This window comes from Micropterus salmoides, unplaced genomic scaffold (genome assembly GCF_014851395.1).
Source record: "Micropterus salmoides isolate LMB-PRFRI ecotype aquatic unplaced genomic scaffold, ASM1485139v1 Ms_hic_scaffold_2, whole genome shotgun sequence".
Lineage (NCBI taxonomy): Eukaryota > Metazoa > Chordata > Actinopteri > Centrarchiformes > Centrarchidae > Micropterus > Micropterus salmoides.
In genome coordinates, this window is record NW_024041150.1 from 26,991,278 (window position 1) to 27,011,910 (window position 20,633).

The 20,633-nt window shown below is 42.2% G+C and overlaps 1 protein-coding gene across 3 annotated transcripts in view; it reads right to left on the bottom strand.

Annotated features, from left to right (window-relative positions):
- Window positions 1–20,633, bottom strand: part of zmp:0000000660 (arf-GAP with Rho-GAP domain, ANK repeat and PH domain-containing protein 2) — a 126,553-nt gene that overhangs the window by 93,199 nt on the left and 12,721 nt on the right. For all 3 annotated transcript variants that reach the window (XM_038730721.1, XM_038730722.1, XM_038730720.1), the window contains exons 8-9: window positions 13,862–13,982; window positions 3,880–4,067 (exon numbers count right to left, since the gene is read on the bottom strand). In XM_038730721.1, the coding sequence (XP_038586649.1) occupies window positions 3,880–4,067; window positions 13,862–13,982 (309 nt within the window). The remainder of the gene's footprint in view (window positions 1–3,879; window positions 4,068–13,861; window positions 13,983–20,633) is intronic.

Consider the following 20,633-nt stretch of genomic DNA (forward strand, 5'->3'; position numbering starts at 1 on the left):
GCAGATTTAACAGAATGGAAAATGGGTTAAAACAGAATTAAAAATGAAAAAAACAACAACCTCACTTTGCATAAATTGTCGTTAATAGTTAACATAAACATTAAGCCAAAGTGTCACTGAATTTCATTACTACATATGTTACTTACAATCTGTCAATAAACCTTTACTTCGTGACCTCAAAACTGCTGTCATGTGCGTGTTACGTGGGGACTGATGTTATGCAACAACAGACTGCTTGAAATTAAAAGAACAAAGTCGGCTTCACAAAGTCGGACAACGATCTCTCGTTGCACAGGTCCTCTGTCGCATCATTTCACCCACAGTTAGTGAAGGCCCTGACAGAGCCCAGTCTATATCCCCCAGCCACTTTTTCCTCCCTCAACACTAATCATTGGTGATTCCCTAACAAGAAATGTGCGTTTCTTTAATGCCATCACACACTGTTATCCAGGTTCTATGGTTACTGACATCATAAAAAGCTCCCGATTTTACTGCCATCACTCCCATCCTCTAGTAAAAGAGTAATAGTCAACGTGGGAGCAAATGAGGTAGCCCGTAAGCAGTCTGAGTTGACCAAATTGGATTTTAACCATCTTTTTTTTACTTCTTAATGCAGTGCGGGAAATCCATGTTTGTCTCAGGTCCCATTAACTCAGCTGCCCGTGGTGCTAGTCATTTTAGCAGACTCCTCAGCCACCATGACAGGCTACAAGTTGCCTGTAGAGCTAACGAAATATATTGATAATTTTAATAACTTTTGGGAACGTCGTTCTCTTTTTAAAAGGGATGAACTTCACCCAAACAGACTGGGATCACAAATTATTCCACACTCACTCACTTCCCTTCCCCCTTCCTGTTTCACAACTAACTGTCCTGTTGTTTATATTGAACGATTTTTTCACCTGCAAGGAAATGGATTTAATGATTCTGACTGAAACCTGGCAAAGAAGCATGGAAAATGGCCCGTTAATTGAATTGTGCCCACAGGATCGTTCTTTTATCAGTACTCCTAGGACCTCTGGTCGGGGTGGAGGTCTCGCGATGGTCCCCAAAAACTGCTTTCAAATCTGGAGGATGACCACAGGGATTTTCCTCATCATTTGAACTACAAGTGACCAAAGTGGGTCATTCAAACCCCATTTTTTGTATCTTAATTTATTGACCCCCTGGTTCTAACAGCTCTTTTATGTCTGATTTTAGAGATTTTTTATCTTCTATTATACGGTTGGGCAAAGCGGTAATGAGTGATTTTAATACTCACATTGATGATGCCTCCTGTAGTGTTGCTGCTGAGTTTTATGTATCACTGAATCATTTAATTTTGTTCAACATGTGTCCGGTCCCACACACATTAAGGGCCATACATTGGACCTTATTTTTAACCTTGGGTTAAATGTTGATTGTATTTACTCAGAGGAACTGCATGTCATTGATCAATACTGTGTCTTGTTCAACCTCTCCTTTAATTTAAAAAAAGTCACTTTAAAAAAGTGCCTGAAAAGTTTTCTGCTGTTTTTGACCAAAACACAGTTCTGTCTCACCATACTGATTTTAATAATCTTCACTCCACTCTTTAATTCACATTGCGCTGAAGTCTTGGATCAAGTGGCTCCGAGTAAAATGAGACGTGTCCCCTCCACACACCCTTCCCCCTGGCTAAATGACGCCATTCAGTGTTTTAGGCGTAAGTGTCCGACTGTAAATGTCAGTGTTTTAGGCGTAAGTGTAGGAAGGCAGAGCCTCAGTTCCCTCAGCTCTAGTTTTGTTTCACTTTAATTCAAACATGCAATAATTCAACCTCTTCTGAAAAAAAAAAAAAACAATCTTGGATCCATTCCTTGTCCAGAAATTACAGGCCTATTTCCAAGCTGCCATTCATCTCAAAAATAGTAGAGAAAGTTGTTGCCAAACAGCTCACTGCCACTCTGACTGCCCACAATATACTCGACAAGTTCCAATCTGGTTTCCATCAGAATTATTCCACAGAAACAGCACTACTTAGAATCTCCGTTTTGGTGCTGCTCAATCTTAGTGCAGCCTTCGACACGACAGACCACAGTATCCTGATCTATAGGCTTTGGAAGTGGGTGGGTATGTCTGGGAGTGCCTTGGACTGGTTCTCTTCCTACCTCTCAGAGAGGAGCTTCTCTGTGTCACTGGGAACTTACATGTCTAAAACTGCTGCTCTATCCTGTGGTGTGCCACAGGGTTCTGTGGGCCCCCTCTTAGGCAACATTATTAATAATTTCAAGGACATTTCTTGTCACTGTTACGCTGATGATATCCAGCTGTATGTCACTTTTGGGTCAGATGAGTATGACAAACTGATCACACTATGCAACTGCCTCACTGCCATTAAAAATTGGATGGCTAAAAACTTCTTACAACTGAACACAGACAAGACTGAGGTCCTTATTGTTGCACCTGAGCATAGCTCCCTCGATCACTCAGCATATTGGATCACTTTCATCAGCAGTAAAATCAAATCTTAGGAATCGGTTATGTTTGACACATCAATGCACTTTGATCGACATGTTAAAACTTTGACCAGGTCGTGTTTCTTTCATGTAAGAAACACTGCTAAGCTCAAACCTGTTGTCTCAAAACCAGAACTTCAGATGATAATTTATGCTTTTATTTCTTCCCGCTTTGATTACTGCATCTCCTTTTATACATCTCTTAGCAAGTCGTCCCTGGTTTACAAATGGTCCAAAATGCTGCTGCAAGGCTGTTGACCAGGTACAGCCGGAGAAGTCATATAACACCCATTCTGTTCTCCTTACATTGGCTCCCTGTGAAATTTAGGATTCAATTTAAAGTGCTCGTTTTAACATACAGAACGCTGCATGGTCAGGCACCTGAGTACATCTCAGATCTGTTTCGCCCGTATACTACCACTAGGCCACTAAGATCCTCAGATCAAGGCCTACTAGCAGTCCCGTGTGCATGTCTCAAAACTAGTGGTGACCGTGCATTCCAAGTGGTGGCACCAACACTGTGGAATACTCTTCTGTCAGACCTATGCCCTGAGGTCTCGAAGCATTTAAAAGTCAGCTGAAGACTTTCTTATTTAAGCAGGCCTTTGTCTCCCTATAAACTTTTAACTGTGAATATTCATGTGCTCTTTAAAATACAAAACATTAATTTTGATAATTTATGCGCCTGTTAATATACATAAATACATTGATTATTTTGATTTATGCCTTTTATAATGTTTGATGCTTATGGATGATGTCTGATTTCTCCACTGTTTTATTGTTGCTATTTTTTTATCATTGTAAAGCACTTTGTGACTTGCTCTGTGAAAGGTGCTATAATAAATACATTTTATTTACTTACTTATCCCAGCCAAAGGGCAAACGGGTGAACCAAAGGGGCACTTGGCATATCACATGATCACCTGGGGTTACTTGGGCTGACCAGAGGGGCATTTGGTGCTGACTGTGTGACATTTGGGCAACATTGATGCTTGGAAATGTCTCTCTTTCTGGCTGAACAAACTGCGATTTAGCAATAAGAGCAAAAAAGGGCGGGGCAATCATTGCTGCCTGAGAAGCCTGGACCACACTATACTGAAAGTAGATGAGAAAAGCAGAGCTAGACTACCAACTGGGCAAAGCAGGCAACTGCCCCAGGGCCCCAAACCCTGAAGAGTAACGTGCTTGTACTCACCAAGTGTGCAATATATCGGAGTGAACACTGAAGCGTTTTCACACATATACTGTATATTTACTTTTTGCATTACACATTCATGAACATCTCTATATCTTTCTCCATTTCTGCCTCATCTGCTTCAAATAGGCTGTGATTATTATTTTACTTTTTCAAACAGGAAGCTGTCATCCTGTAGAGAGGAAGTCCCGGCAGTGCTGGAAGTACCTGTTCTGTTTTGCAGAGTCTGACTTTACTCCCCACCAGGGACACCAGCACTCTGCCTTTGTAACCGCGGAGCTCCAGCAAGCCTCGCTTGTTTGTGGAGGAGGGGAGGATGTCGGAGCGTTTCTGGGAGCCGCAGGCGGGGGGGCGCGTGGCCGTCTGAAGAGTTTCCATCCACTCCTGGCGCTCCCCTGTGGACACATGTAGGAGTGGGAGACAGAAACAGAGAAAAAGAGAGCTACATGGTGCGTGTGGGTACAAGTGCGAGTTTGTGAAAGAGTGAAAACAAGAGATAAAGAAATCAAGAAAGGCCGAAAAGAGAACTAGACAAAGAGAGATCAAGGCGTTTTGAAGTCTTTGACTTATATTGTTAATTCATCATTTTTGCTTCCCTTCAGTGACTTCACGGTCTTATTGGTTGCTAAACCTCTACTGCATACTGATACAGAAAATTCTAGTCCAAAAGAAAAGTAATTGAAACACCGGATGAGCTACGATTGGTGAAAATTAACTTAGCCCCTGGAAAAAGAATATCCTGCAAAGCTTAAAAGTGCAAAGTCTAGCACTGGAGATATAGATAGCTGCTACTCTGAGATTTGAAAGCCTCAGGCAAGATGTGACATGGGTAATTTGAGTAAAACACACCACCTAATTAAAATACAGGATTAAAAATATATAGCTTCTAATGAGATTCAGCAATAGTTCTGTGAATCCACTAAATTGTCTCAACCTGGAAAACAACAGAGCAAAGTCACAGAAAGGTGTGAATAAATTTCAAGGAGCAGTTTATTTCAGTTGTAAAGATCACTTACATTTGTTTGTGTTTTGTGGTTTTACCAACTAGAAGGTTGCTAAGCCCTGTCAAAATTCAAGTTCTCACAGAGCATAAATGCAGTTTACAGTTATAATGGTTGCAGATGTACCACTTGAAATTCTTAGTAATCTTTGAAACAATTAATCCTTCATTTTAGGCAAACAGACAAAAGCAGCGTTCTCATTTTTAACCATTGACCATCAAGTGTGCAGGCTGAAATGACAAAAGTCACTGGCAGATATTATCAGCAGAAGCTAGATAGCTAATTAAGCTAACGTTAGCTCCATGAATTGGTTGAAAGCACTGTGTTGACTTTTTAATATTTCCAGCTAATGCACTCATACATTTTATCATGCAAACAGCCTCTTAGTCAGTCAAGTCAATCTTAATCTTTAAGTATGACATGGAAAAATAAAGATTAAACTGTTATTTCATCGCCACATAACCCATAAAAGCATAAGTTTTCACTTTTTAAAATTACAAGCAGAAAGGCTTTTTGACAGAATGTAACCCACTGGATATTCAGATAAAAAACTAACCGTAATGTAACATTAGTGCAGGTCAGAGATGCTAATGTGACTCTAAACTCTGGCTTCTAATCAGTGGGAAATACAATTTTTTTTTAAGTAACCTGCAACCCCACAAACTAATGCAGGTAGTTTAATTATATGCAATAGACTCTTAGTCTTGGACTTGTGTAGGTACTGAGCTAGTTAGCTGGACATGCTAACATTTGCAGCTAACGTTGGAGCAAACTAACACACTGTTTAATCCATTACTTTTAGTTTTGCTGTGTTTTTGGGTTTGTAAAGACTATAAGACATATAAACTTTTTTATATACAGAGTTTTGCAACTACAGCCCCATGCATACGGAGAAACCCAAAGCTCCACAGGCCTGCGGTGCCTAGTTACAGTTGCTAAGATATAACTGGACAATCTCTGCTCGTGGGAGCGTCCTGTAACTGGCCCTTCAGATGTGTGGTGTCTTCAAAAATGATTTGTCCTTGAACAGGACACTGAAGCTCTAACTTATTGTAAATCAGCCTGGATTACTGCACAGCTAAACGGCTCAAGTGTAGAGCAATGCATCATGTTCCATTCAAGGTTTTTATTCAAACAATGTACCCTCAAAAGGCCTCACATATCTTCTCTCCAAGTTTTCAAACGGACATAAAAGACGACATGAAACCAGCACTGTGAAGCCCATTCCCCTACCGCCAAAGACATTGTGCTATCAAAGTGGAAACACAAGAGATACCACAAGAATTGTTAACGCAGGCGCGCACACACACCACAGGTCCAAAGCAGCACCCACTGTGGTAGCTCTTACATGACAATCCATGACAGAAAAAGACTAAGAGGAGGAACAAAAAACGGGATCAAAAACATCTGTAAACTGATATGAAAACAAATCAATCAACAAATCAGTTTGGATGGTCCTGCAAATTTGAGAAAAGGCAACAGCCTACCCTCTTTTCTAAAAAGGACATAATCATACAGGAATAAAGTTTTCAAAAAGTAAATGCACATCAATTCAAACCTGCGAAGCTATCAACTCATCATCCAAAACAAAAAAACCAACACTGACAGAATGATACTTTTCTGAAATACACAAAGTGACAAAGTGATGCTCTCAGAACTACATTAGTGTGGTCAGACGTGGGGGCCTCGCACCCCCCCTTTTCAGGAAATGTATTTTTGGACTCCCAGGAATATGAGCAAACAACAGTACTTGATGTCTGTATTTCCAAATGACCCTGGTGTGTTTTATTAAAGGCCTTACCTTGGTGTAATCACTTCTCAGATTCATTTTATTATCCATTATTATGCTTATTATGCCAGTTTGCCAAAAGGAGAAAGACTACCGACACACAAATCATGTCAGCAAAATCAATTGTACTATTAGCTGTGTAGGCAAAGGAAGCATGAGGAACTATTTGTGGCAGGTTCTACTTACATTGCCATGCTTCACCAGTATTATTTGCTAGAGAGAATAATTGTTTTGCGATACTTTATTGATCTCCACAATGGGAAAATGTGTCTTTTCAGATCCATGGAACATTTCATTACCTAGATGACTAAGATAAATGTACACATATTAACTTACATAGCCTGTAACAGCTAATATAAGGGGGTGGGTCTATACAAAATGTGCAAAATTACGACAACACTGTGCTGGCCTTGGTTGTCTTAGACATGCTGAGGACGCTACAAATAAAGACAAAACGGTAAATAGTTTCTGACTAGCCAGAGTATAAACGTCTGCTGTGATTACTTGTCTGGTTTATAAGAATAATTAAGTATTTTTCTACAAAATATCAGCTGCAGATGCTTGTGGTCGTGGTTACCAATTTGCTCCTAAATCTTCTCCTTCAACCATGGAAATTTATCAAGGAAGACATGAATATTGTGCTTTTCTTTGTTATACATGACAGAAAAGTGAATATCTGTGGAACGTTTTTCACTATTTTCTGATATTTTATAGACCAAATAATTAGGAAAATAATGAGCAGATGAATGAATAATGATAATATTAGTCAGAGTGTCTCTTCAATTGACATTGTGAACTATGAAGTGCAGGGGAAAAGGGACATGCATTTGCTTCTCTTTTTGACCACAGGTGCTTGATAATGGGCGGTTCATCATGCTGCTTCTAGTGTTGGTGTTATCTTCCCTTGTGGGTCTGTCTGGGTTGACTGCATTTTTGGATCTAATTATCCTCAGGCTCTGCTTGGATCAGGCCTGATGGTCTCTTTAAAAAAAGAATCCATCAGGTCATTTCAGGATGAAAATGTTGGACCCTGTGAAAACTCTGAAGCTTCCCAATTTGTCATATTATTTTATGACAAACTAGTTTTTTCCCCTCAGCCAACTGTGAGCTTGTGCTACCCTCAGAGTGACCTGCTGGCGTGTCCTCAAAGCGCTCTTCCTCTGTAGAGCAATAGAGGAAGGAGGTCCGTTCTCAGTGACATGTCATTTCGTGGTCAACCTGACATTGTCTTAAATTGACCTTAATTAGCTTCTTGACGGAGACTTTCTGACCTCCTGTTGCCTTTTTGCGGCCATGTGCCCGTCTTTGACCTTGCATGCGAACACATCCACTGACTCCACTTCTGATTCTCCAACTCCTACACACACTACCCTCTTCAGCTCCCAAATACTGCATCTGCTGGTCCCAAACTCAGCTCTGGTCTGGCTACCCCCCAGATTCTTATGAATTTACAAAGAGCGGGTATCAATAATAAATGCCCTACTCAATTATTGACTGCTCTTTACATCACTAGGCTTTACTGTTTCGTTCCCACCCTGCTTTCTGAGTTCCATTACCTGTCCTGAGCTCACTTATTTGCCTGTTCATTTATTCAGGCCCTTCCTCACTCCCTCCACTCTTCCTCTTCGCCCAGGCTGTCAATCTGAGCGCGGGAGGGAGGGCTGGAACGAGGCATGAGGTGGGAGGATTGAGAGAAAATTGAGAGGAGCAGTGAGACAGTGGCATGCCCATACGCCTGCGTGTTAGCATACGTGCATCTGACTTGTGTGCCCGAATGTGCCTTGCATATGATGAAGTATATGTTTTTGTTTGTTTGTGCACACACACACAGTCTCACACAACTCTAGCGCGGCTTGCCAAAATTACTTTCCACTCTGTGTGCAAACATGCCCTCACCTCTGCATGCGCCTAGCTTCATCGCCTGTTCAGGGGATATATGTATAGCCGTGTATTTGAAAGACCATTCCACTTTACATGGAGAGAGACGAGTAGAGAGGCAGATAATCCTCATTGAAAGTGGATGAGATGAGAGCCAGGTCCACTTAGCGCTCAGCAGAGATCTTAGAAGGCGCCCACACAGTCCCTATCAACTGGGGGGAAAAAAGAAAAATACACAAAACAGATGGATTGTGGCCATGTGCTTTGTTTTCTCTCATTTCAATCTTCTCTCCCATACATATGTTGGTCAGAATTCTTTGGTAATCCAAAATGCACTTGTTCTGAGGCCTCAAAAACCCAGCATCATTTGTCAGGGTCTATTACAATCTAAATATACATTGTGTATTTGTGCCAAGATGTCCCTCAGGAGACCGAAACAGGGCTAAAAGAGGAGAGAAAATGTTGTGGACTTGCATGCGTCAGATCGACTCCGTCATGATCCCAATAAAAAGGCGATTGTTGCTTTGTTGATCATCATGACAACTCTGTGAGGTGATAATATGTCAGTGCTTACAGGTGAAATAATACAAAGTGAAACATGCACTACAGTTTATACATCTTCACTCCCACTGTACGTCCTCCTGAGTTTATATTCCTGCCATCGTTCTCTCTCTGGCCTGCTCCCAGTCATTTGGTTGTTCTCCCTACTTATTCTCTCTCTAACTCTCTTTCCTGTCATTTCAAACAAAACCAACATGTGTTAGGAGCAGGCTTGTGGAGAGGCAATTGCCAAAGCATCAGAATACAAATCATCAACGTTTTGTTGTTTTTTTTCTTGCACCATAAATGCCATCTTCTTGGGGCGTATTTGTCAGCATCCCCTCCACACCTCCGCTTGTCTTGACCGCTTTCCATCACCCTCCGCCGTGTCTCTTTCCTGCCAAACTCTCGCTTTCTTCTCCCCCATTGCTGCCACTGCTCTCCGCATCACTCCCTCTCTGTCTTTTCTTCCCTCCTTACCCCACCCCCCCGCATGCCTGCCTTCCTTCCTCCTTCCATCTAGCCTCTCTCAAGCTGACAGTACCTGAGGGAAGAGGCCACCTGCGGACCAAGTGGAGAATCAGCCGACAGCTGTGTGCACACTCTCTCCGGTGGCCTTCAATTATTCACTCACTTCTCCCTCCTCCTTTCTCTCTCTCCATCTTCATTCTGCCCTTTTCATCTCTCCCTGCCGTTGCTGCCTTTACCTCTCTGTTGCTTCTTCACACTGTGATTGCGTGTCTGCCTCTCTCTCTGTTATTCCCTCCTTTAAGCCCTTCCCCCCCCCCCCCCGTTTTCTCCTATCCGCTTCTTCTAATGTCCCTCCTGGACGCCTTTAACACTCTCGCACTCTCCACTGTTTTCTCCCCCCATCTCTACCCCCCACTGGATCAGCCCAGCAGATCCTTACCTCCACTTCACTAACCTACTCCTTCTTTCCCTCTGTCTCCCCATGTCTCCCTCTTTCTCATGTGTTTCCCCTAAGATTGATGACTCTCCGCCACAAGGCGAGCGGGCCTGTTTAAAGATGCATGAGGTGATGAGGCCAAGTTTTCTCCTCCTTCTCACTCTCTCACTCTCCGTCTCTGTCTCTCTCGCTCTCTCTCCTCTTTTCCCCTCTCCATCTCTCCTGCACACGCTTTGTACTGACGACAGCAGCCACCTCTGCAAGAGGCTTCCCACCGATCCCAGGCGGTCAGAGGCCACCTCCAAAATCAGACAGCCTTCTCCCCTCCCAGCTCTTGTCAGGACGGCTGAGTGTGACGTATGATGATCATCCAGCAGTGTGATAAATGACGCCGCTGAGGACCGCGACTCAAACGGACAAAAGAAGCTTGCAGTCATCGATATGATGATGCGCCAAATCGACAGGGACAGGGGGAGACAATCGCTCGTTGCTCAGTGTGGTGAAAATAGATGAAAAAAAGTTTTAAAGGGAAAGTTGTTGGTTATTATAAACCAGTGGTGATAATAATAGATAAATATCCTTCTACCACAAAGCATTAAACACTAGCTCCTAAGCAGTATGCTTGCGCAGTACGAAACGGGGGTTTGTTTGGGTCAATGACAACACAGCGTAAGACAGCGCTGCAGAGATTTTTCAGTCACTCTGAAGTCTGGTCGTATTTTAGTTTTTATGAACGAGCTGAGAGAAACTTGATTGAACAAAATGACCTTATAGTGAACGGAGGGTGAGTTCACTTTTAGCTGTGGGTTGTCTGTCTGACTTGCTAACAGCTTGTAAACTGAAGCTCTCAGTGTGAGATGCTCTTGTGAAAACATGTTGTTCTGCTGCTGTGTGCGTCAAGTGTCTGCAGACTCTATTCATCCACTGCACATGATAACACGTGCAGTTCAGTCAACCAATCAGCATATCTTGTTCATTTTAAATCCAGCAGCCATCAGATTAGTTGTAAAAAAGTGTCAGAACAGGAGAAACACTGCAGACTGCTCTGTATTTATGTCAGTTGTTGGGCTCATTGCAGTTACTGTCTTATAGACGAGACTTATTTGTTTTCATGTAATTGTGCATGGAGTCATTGCACTACCTATATAATATAAAATCTTGATAATGCACACTAAGATGGTTTTCAAATGTTCACAAAAGGTTGGCTGTTATTTTTTCAATGTAAAACTTGTTGAAAAGGTTCCAGTGTGTGTATCAGTACATTTTATTCTCTTTTGGGACATTTTCACAATACCGTTATAATACTTTTGGTCACTATAATCGTGATATGAAATTTTCATACCGCTACTATATAGGTAACTGTCTAATGTATATGACAGCATGTGTTGTGTTGCATGAGAGTATGTGTTGAGAGATGTTTTATTTCTGTATTTTGTGTTGTCTTAAAAAGCTGCAGAACGGACAGAGTCCAAAACAAATTTCCCTTCGGGGACAATAAATCATATCTTATCTTATCATCCCTATTGATGACCAACACACAAGTCTGAAATAAGACTTTCATTCAGTGGCATGTATTGTGTTTGCTATTAACTGTGGGTTTTCTATTCATTCGCTATTTATTATCTAAAAACTAAGTTTTTGTAAAGTTTAGTCAAGTGTAGTTACCAGTAGGGCTGCAGCTAACAGTTATTTTCATTGTCCATTAATCTGTTTGTTATTTTCTCAAGTAACAGATTAGTTGTTTGGTCTGAAAAATGGCGATCAGTGTTTCCCCAAGCCCAAGATGACGTCCTCAAATGTCTTGGTTTGTCCATAACACAAATATCACGGATGAGTAAAGAAACCACGAAACACTCACATTCAGGAACACGTTTTCCTTAAAAAAATTACTCAAACCAGTTAATTGATTATCAAAATAGTTGCCGATTTATTTAAGAGTTAACAACTAACCAATTAATCATTGCAGTTTAGTTATGAGTACTTGAAGGTTCTGGCCTTCAAAAAAATATGTAGTTAAGTAGTACTACTGAGCACAGAGTATTACTATGTTTACTGTACATATTCCAAAATCAGCACCACAAATCAATAACTTACTCCTCATTGTGGTGCATTTCTACAAATGTTGGGATTGTCAGTGAGTCCAGGGTTTTGAGATGTCAACCCAGCTTGAATCCAATTCATCCACTGCTGTCTAGAATGGCTGCCTGGTCTTTGGCTTAAACAGTGGTGCAAACACTCAATACTCAATACTAAAGTAAGGGTAAAGCTTGAATCTGCAACTGATTTATTTTTTTGGCAGCTTAGGGGCAGCGGACAAAAGCTATAAAAACACAACACTGACATATTATCACCTTGTAAAGTTTTCTGACGAATGGGCAAATTTCTAACTGAACACAGAGCAAAAAACGACCAGCTGAACTTATCAAGGGCAGTGAGTAGATGCTTAATACCAATGATGAATAGGTCAAATATTGGTTATTCTATTCCTAGTTCATCAGACATCAATAACTTGCATTCAGTGATCTAGTCGATAAAGATCTTTCTACCATGTTCTCACTGTACTACACAATGCGTCAAAGGTTCTCAACGCCATAACCATGCAGAGCTCAGCTCCTCTGATCTCACTGATCCACGTGACCCTATCTGACCACAGATACAGACCCTCGATTAGTGAATGCGCCGTTTGACCCGGGCAGCCTAATAGACTGCCATCAAACAGGCAGGAGGTAAAGCAGCGGAAAGTGTCTCTTCCCCTTCTCATTAAGGTCCGACACAGACAAAGCTCCCAGCTGAAAGACGATAAGACGAGACAACTCTTACTCCATTTTGTCTGACAGAGGGATGAGGAGAGGACGGAGGAAAGAGACTATTAAAAGACCAGTCTCTGAGAGATTTGAGTATTTGTTCATTTTTTTAACACATTCTTTTTCCCTTTTGATTGACTTAATAACATGGCTCAGACAGGGACATGAAGTCATTACAGCCAACAGAATCTCCCTAAACACCATCGTATACACCCATCCCCCTGCTTCCCAGACTGAGCCTGCTCTGTCCAAAGATTAAAAAAACAAGGCTATATACTTGACACTATGTGTGTTACAACAACAAACAAGAATTAGCAATTTTAGGGAACGTCTGGCTTAAATCTGTTACGTACATACAGAGCAAGTAAGCTAAGACGTGCTAATTAGTCCGTTTCAGAGAAGTTGTATTTAATTAACTTTGAGAAAGAGACAAGCTAGCCGTGTCAGTGCAGTCTTGCTAATCAGTCTTCACAACAAGAACATTCTGAATCCAGATCTGTATTTAATATGCAGCATTAGATTAAACAGAGATTGTAAAAGAGATTGAAACAAATGCTATATAATTTGTTAGCTTGTATGCTTTAGAGGTGTTGGTTTTAGAGCTACACTAGCTGTTTCCCAATTTCCAGTCTTAATGCTAAAACCAGGCAAACCATCTGCAGAGAGTAGCTTCAGATTTACCATACAAACATGAGAGTGATATCAATCTCTCACATCTCATTCTCACATATAAGTGTTTTCCCCAAAATGTCAGATTCAGCGCACAGTGGCTGTGCCCAGTTGTTGTCTGCTAGCGAATACTTCAGCACATAACTCACCCTAAAATGAAAAACTTTGTGCTGAATATATTTAATTGGAAGCTGTGTTTTAGGACAGAGCCAGGAGATTTGTTTCCGCCTATCTATAATTTTTATGCTAAGCTAGGCTAAACACCCCATCTCTGTACTTAACGCACAGGCTTGAGCTCTTATCGTCTCATATCACGCACTGAAAGAAAGCAAATTTCCCAAAATGACAGAATGCATGTGAAAAAGAGAGAGAGAGAGAGAGAGAGAGAGAGAGAGAGAGAGAGAGAGAGAGAGAGAGAGAAGCCAAAAGGGAGGGGGAAGATGGAAAAGGACAGACAGAGGCGGAGAAATGGGGGTGAACAAGAAAGAAAAACAAGGCTAGACAGGGAATCAGGATGGTCAGAGCAACAGAGGCAGACAGACGGAGCAGAACAGGAAGCAAAATGCAGAACAAAGAAAAGTCAAGGATGCACTTGTTGTACCTTCTCTTTCAGCCCGGAATATGAAGGTCCGAAGGGAGGTAACTACCTCAAACCTGTTGTCACCCAGTCCTCGCACCTGTCTGACAGCACTGGCCAGGATCATACCTTTGGAGTACATCTCCTAAACAGAGAGACAAATAAACAGTCGGATAAGAGCGCTGCCAGAACACTCACTAAATAGGTATATAAACACAAGCAGACACACACGCAGCTTCATGCATGCTAATAATGTTACTGACTTGTTGCCTATTCCTTTCATGTAGACCCACAATTACTGTTTTGCAGCGCATTGTTTGCATCAATAGATGTGTAATTCTGAGTTGTATTACCGTCGGCTAGGATCGCATTCAATTTGAAACGCCACTGACAGACATCCTCATCAAACTGGAGCCATAACCCATCACTACAGTGTCAAATTTATTTGCAGAAATAGCTTCCCTGTTCCCTTTCAAGCAATAAACTTTGATAAATGGCACAGAGCTCTTGGACAAGAAGCATTTAACGCTGCCAGAAGGAATACAAACAGCAAACCATTGCTATATGTTTTCATATGAGCTGCATACGGTTCAGCAAGCCGGGGCAAACCTGCGCTGATGCGATCTTTGACACAAACAACTCAAAATATAGACATGAAATTGTGTGTGGAGATGCAGGAAACACTGAAAACATTGCATTAAAAGAAGCCCAAAAACAAGAATGACACACAGAGCTTCGTCATTTGGCTGTAAGGAGACATCACAAAACAAATCTACATGCTGAAAACAAACTTCTCAAATATTTAAAAAGAGACAGGCACGCTGTAATGGGGATTTGGGTGAAGCACAGGAAGTGCTTGTTGGGTAAAGTGGGATTGGGCTATGTGTATGTGTATGTGTGTGTGTATGTGTGTGTGTGTGTGCATTGTTTCATTCACCCACATGTTTTCCCCAAGCAGCTCTGGTGGAGGCATCCAAATAAGGAGGATGCCTCACTAGAGGCTTCATGACCCTCTTTACAGTCTCCCTTGACAATGGCAATTAAAGTACTGGGTCATTGTCAATATGAAGAAGGGGTGAAAAAAATGGGGGGGGGAATCACACATCAATATTATCACTATCAGTAAGGACAGAACGGTACCGGCGTTAAATCAGTATTCAAACCACAGTGTCGCAAGTATAACAGAAATGCCCTTAAAGTAGTTGGAAAGAGCTAAGAAAATCTGAGATTGTAATGTTCTTGCAATAGAGTGAACTGGAGGACAGTACATTATGCTTCTGTAGCAGCATGAAAATCACTGGGCTATAAAAAAAATAGGAGTGGAAAAAAAGGGGTCGCTGCAGACACTGCATTATTCATGTCGATAATGTCATTATCATTGCAAAGTATGACAAAAAAAACATGTCCCTTTTTTCTCTCAGTCCCTCTTCAACGGGCTTGACCGGAATTTTGATTCTCTGCAGTCCTGTGCACAATGTAATGGCTTGTGGTGATTGCCACGCACAATACTGTACTTCTGCTCTACTGTACCACCGCCGTCACATGTCGCGAAGACACAGAGTGCGAAGTAAGCGGAGGAAGGATGAATTGAAGAAGAAAAAGGATGTGAACTTCTGACTGCCTCTCGCCATTCTTAATTAAGCCGGTGACCTTGCCATCCACAAAAGCCTATTTCTAGAGAGCATACAGCCAAAAATATACCAGACGGCACAGTCAGTTAGGGAGAGCGGGGGGGTGGATGGATAGAGAGAGCATGGAATTCAGAAAAAGGAGAGAAATTACATTTGTGTGAAAGGCTAAGTAGAGAACTGAGAGAGAGCAAGAACGGGAAAGAGCTTGGAAAGATACAATGGGGGGGGAGGGGGGGTAACAACAAAGGAAGAGACCACAGTGGAATTCCATAATGAAGAAAGAAGAGCTAGAGAAGAGGGAAAGGAAAGAAAAGGGAGGTGTGTGGGAAAGATAGACATCATGTAGAAATGAAGACGCCTAAGAGGGTCAGGCAGGGTTCCTTCTCATATTAAAGCAGGATGTTAACAATGGCAAGAAGTGGCTCAACCTAATTACCGACAGCCAGCCGTGTGCGTTTCTGTCCCCGGGAGTTTCACACCAATATCTCCACTCTTTCTCTCTCTAAATTTAGACATAAGTTAAAGCAAGGTGAGGAAAGGAGAAAGTGCGTGTGTGTGTGCGCGCGTGTGTGTGTGTGTGTTTGTGCGTGTGTGTGTGTGGGGGGGGTGAATTAGCTTGGTGGCTGTGTGCTGATAATTATACCCCAAGTATGGGTTAACGGTAATTAATTGTTTTAATTCTACTTTTGGGGTCACGAAGGATAGAGTTGTTTAACTGCAAGTTGTGCATCTGTAAATACTCTGACGGCGGAGTCAGCAGAGAGATGATGGTGAAAAGAAGTGGTCAGCATTAAAACGGTGGATTTCAGAGACGCAAGGCCTCCACGCATTGCAACCGCCCACACATGGACACACACACACACGTACGTGATGTTTATAGACTAATCTCGAGAGGACGGACTGCCAAGGATGCAATGAGGCCTAACTATCTGTTCTTTCTCCAATAACAGACACACCTGACTCGCCTCCCCTCCGCCAAAGATCTCCTCCACACTCTTTTCTCCTCACTCTGGCTTCCTCCCTTCACCTACCTCCCACTCTCAACTCCCTCGCCCCCACATCCTCTCACTCTAGCTGTGCCTATATGACTACCTCTCATTCTACCCACCCAACATTTGTCAACATGTGTCATTTTGCAGGGCGCCATCATTTCTACTGCCCATCCTGCGTGGCCAGCTATGTCCCTTCTCTTTTCAAAAACAACCCGGTAAACTTCAGGAAACAATTAAGGTAGAGCAATGGAGCTAAAGCCTACAATAATGGAGGCGCCGTGTAGGGAGGAGGGTAAAGAGGGTGAAAAGAGTTTTACCACCAGTATGGAGTTCAGGTTCTGGCATCTCCACAGCAATACGTTTTCAATGGAGGCATGAGGACACCAACTGGATGAAACAGAAAACTGCACCTTTGAGAAAAATGCTGGTGGGCAACAATTTATCTTTACTTTCTGTTTCACCCTTAAGGATTTTAAAGATGTTGCCTCTGGAAAGAGCTGTTTTGAAGTCCAAGTTCAGTAACAAGTCTTCATAAAGTTAGTTGTAAGACTTTCAGGTCTCTGAATGTGACCATTCAGATGACACGTTTCACAGAACATTGTCATTTCAAACTTGTGTCTATTTTTTGTACATATATGAGAAGTAATTTCAGTCTAAAAATAAAACATTGAAGCCTGGTTCAGACTTATACATTTTGTTTGCTCCAAGATATAATGACATCAAAATTTTTGGTTTCAATTCTCAAATCAAGTCTTTGGGGATTTTGGATTAAAGTCTGGCTCAAGTCCAAGTATCAGTCCAAGGGTTTTGGGGGGATTAGATTTTTTGGGGCGCAATGCTTAACATATTAAGATTAACATATTAGCACTTTACAAAGTTGATATGGTGAACATGTTAGCAAACAGTTGCTTATTTAAACATCTAGCAGACACGAAGTAACATTAGCATTTATTTGAAGTGATATTTGCGGTCACCTGATGAATCCAATATTCACTGTCCTCTTAACTCTGATTTGCACCTCACTAGCTCCTGATGGAAAATATCAGGCTCTTTAGCTGTTAAATGCACCACTATGTTAGCTAGTAGCTAAATTTGGGGGCCAACTGGTGCTGGGCAGGTAGCGTAGAAGTTTGTTTTTGGAGCTTTTTACTGAGGCTGAAAACAAAGCTGAGAATGAATCAGAACATTAAAGTTGCAGGCCAGAAAACCAAAACAATGTGCTAAAAGAAGCTTTACAAAACTGCAGGGTAATTTTTTGCGGGTCCGCCACTCCAGGCGCCATCTTCCGCTTTACACATAATCATTTAATACTTTGTGAATATAAAAATATTGATTAATGCAGCTTTACGAAAAATCTGCAAACTTAAAGTGAAGGTGGTAAATGCACATGAAAATTAACACCTGGAAATGTATGCTTTTACTGAAGATATCGCAAACTGTGGGCACAAAATGAAACAAAGCATAAGTAAAAGAAAGTGACGAAAAGAAACACTTGGGATATTACAGTAGGCGTCAGCACAGGCGTCTTGGGAAGACACGGGGAGCTTTCAGGTTTGGCTTTTCAGGCTTTGCAGCACCAGACAGACAGGCCGACTGATATACTCATAGACTGATCCACGATCCTAAAACCTCATCTCCCCTTTGGCCCCCTATTCAGCCTCACCACCCCCTCCCCTATCATTTCATCTCTTCATCCCTCCCAGTCATCCACCTCACTTCCTCCCCTCACTACCCTGAAGCCAGGCTTTGGACTGTTTTCACAAACACACACGCACGCACAAAAGACACCACATCGGGACCCTAAAGACTACATCTCAGTGCCAAAGTGTTCTCCCAAGTCAATCCCACTGTTGACGAAATCAGGCGAAAGGAGTGATTGATGAGACGGATTGGATACAACGCTGCAGAGAGGGAGAAGTGAGACCGAGGATCTTGCTACTCTCCCACGCCACCTTCGCTACCCCGATGATGACATCACCACGGCCAGAGACCTTCAAGCTGCGACTGTGATTAAGTGCGATTAGTTCTGTCTGCGGCTGACAGATCCCAGAGGACCTACAAAAGAGTTTTGGGGGGTGTTGAAAGTTTGAGAAAGAGAACGAGCATGGGAATGTTTCAGTGTTCATTTTTATTTTTGTATACGGGGTCTTAAATGAGAGACTTGTAAAACCATGCTGATGTCAGTCTTGAGTTCATCTGAGAATGAAGCTACAGACTGAGCAAATCTTAGACACTCGTTTAAGATTTGAGACAAAAGGCCAAGTCCAAATTCAATCTATGATTGTCTATGCCACAACAGTTTTCAAACATGTTTGATTTTATAGTAGCCTAAAAGATATTAAACAAGATAGTTACCATAAGCTACTGGTCAAACCAAACCACGTAAGGCTGTTGTGGCAAACTCCTGTGTGTACTGAGTTGAGCAAGGTGGAGTTTTATTGCTATTTAAAGGGTGGTGTATGTGATTCTAATCCATTGCACGTCTTTTTGTCAAATTCAATATCTTCTCACGGTCCGCTAGCTGTCGTTCAGAGTGCGCTGAAAATATGTCCAGTGTTTGCACTCAGCCCTGTAAATGGGAAACAAAGAAAGTAGCGCGGTCTGAGCCACACAATACTATTCCAGCCATGATTTGTGTGTCAGGTAACGTTTAATGACTTGCCCACTTACATTCAGATTACTTTCTTCTTCACCAAGTTGTTGTGATGTTAGCTATAGTAGCAGGAAGGTTGTGAGTATCGCTGTCTGGAGCTGGTGTGCTGCCTCTGGGACTGTCTCATCCTCTCCGTATGTTAGCTTCACAGCAGTAGCAATGGTTTGCTAACCCAAATCCTAGCTAACATTAATTACTTGGTCTGTTGTCGTTTGCTTTATATCTGGTTTTGGATTTCTCTAGAATAGCTCACCTTTAATTAAACTTTTTGTTTTGTAAGAAAAAGAGATGGGATTTGTTATTTATATTATTTTTTCAGTTACATGGTCTCACATCAATTTGTTCAACACTGACTTTGTTATCATCCTGAGCTGTACAGAAATGTTAGCAATGCTAACACGCTAAACTGCTGCGTTTAACATACTAAACTGTTAGTATTGTCATTGTGGACATGTTACAGTGGCACTGTGACGTTAGTATTTAGCTCAAATGTGCCCATAATCAGCCTCAGATTTAGATATACATGATAGCAGAAGCTTCAGTAATAGCTACTGTGACTGCTCAGTTCTTTTTGCTGAAAATTGTGGTTATGGCTCTAGTCCTGGAGCTCTCCAAATGGAATAATCATTTAATCAACAGACCTGGTCTGAAATAAATTGAGCTTTTGCACCCCTACATCAACATGACAATATGGCAGGAAAAATGAGCAGTGCAGCAGCATGTCTCTGCACTTTGACAGAAAGCAAGCCACCAACTCGTATTTCACTTTATGGCATAAAGCGGTGCTAAGAGACTTCCTGCCTGTCCATGCAATCTTCCTCTACCCCTGCGCTCACCCTGTGGAGGTGGCACTGGGTGGCATGCAGGGTGGTACAGGGCCTCAGCTGGCTACACAAAGCAGGGATGACAGAGAGATTGTACTCGACCCCTCTGCTCACCCGAAACATGATGAAGCCCTGTGCTTTCTCAGGGGAGAGTCACATTGGCAGGATGACTTTAAAAAGTCTAAACAACAATCTCTGTTCCCTCTCTCTCAAACACACACACACACACACACACACACACACAGAAAGGCAAACTTTCATCTTTCTAAAACGGTCGTGCCTGCGCCGACAGTGACACAGAGAATAAAGTGCTGACTCGCTGGCCTCCCCACCGATTCCCACTCAGCCGGCAACGGAGCGTGTCCTGATAAATAAAGCAACAAATGCAATGGAAAGAGAAAACGAGGGGAAAGAGAGAGACACAGAGGGAGCGAGCGAGCATGGAAGGCTATAATTAGTAAGTGATTAACGAGCAGACATCAGACAGGTCCCACATCATTGATTGTGATGTTGTGCAATGCTGCTGCAGCGAAAACTAGCTGGCCCTGGGAAGGGGCGCTGAGGTCACCGCTCACACACACCCACACACACAGAAATGTGTTTGTTCTTAGTGCAAGATACATCCAACGGTCATTAGCAAGAACATGACGGTAAAGCACATTATGTCAGATGGGTTATGGCCGCTCGAGACTCACT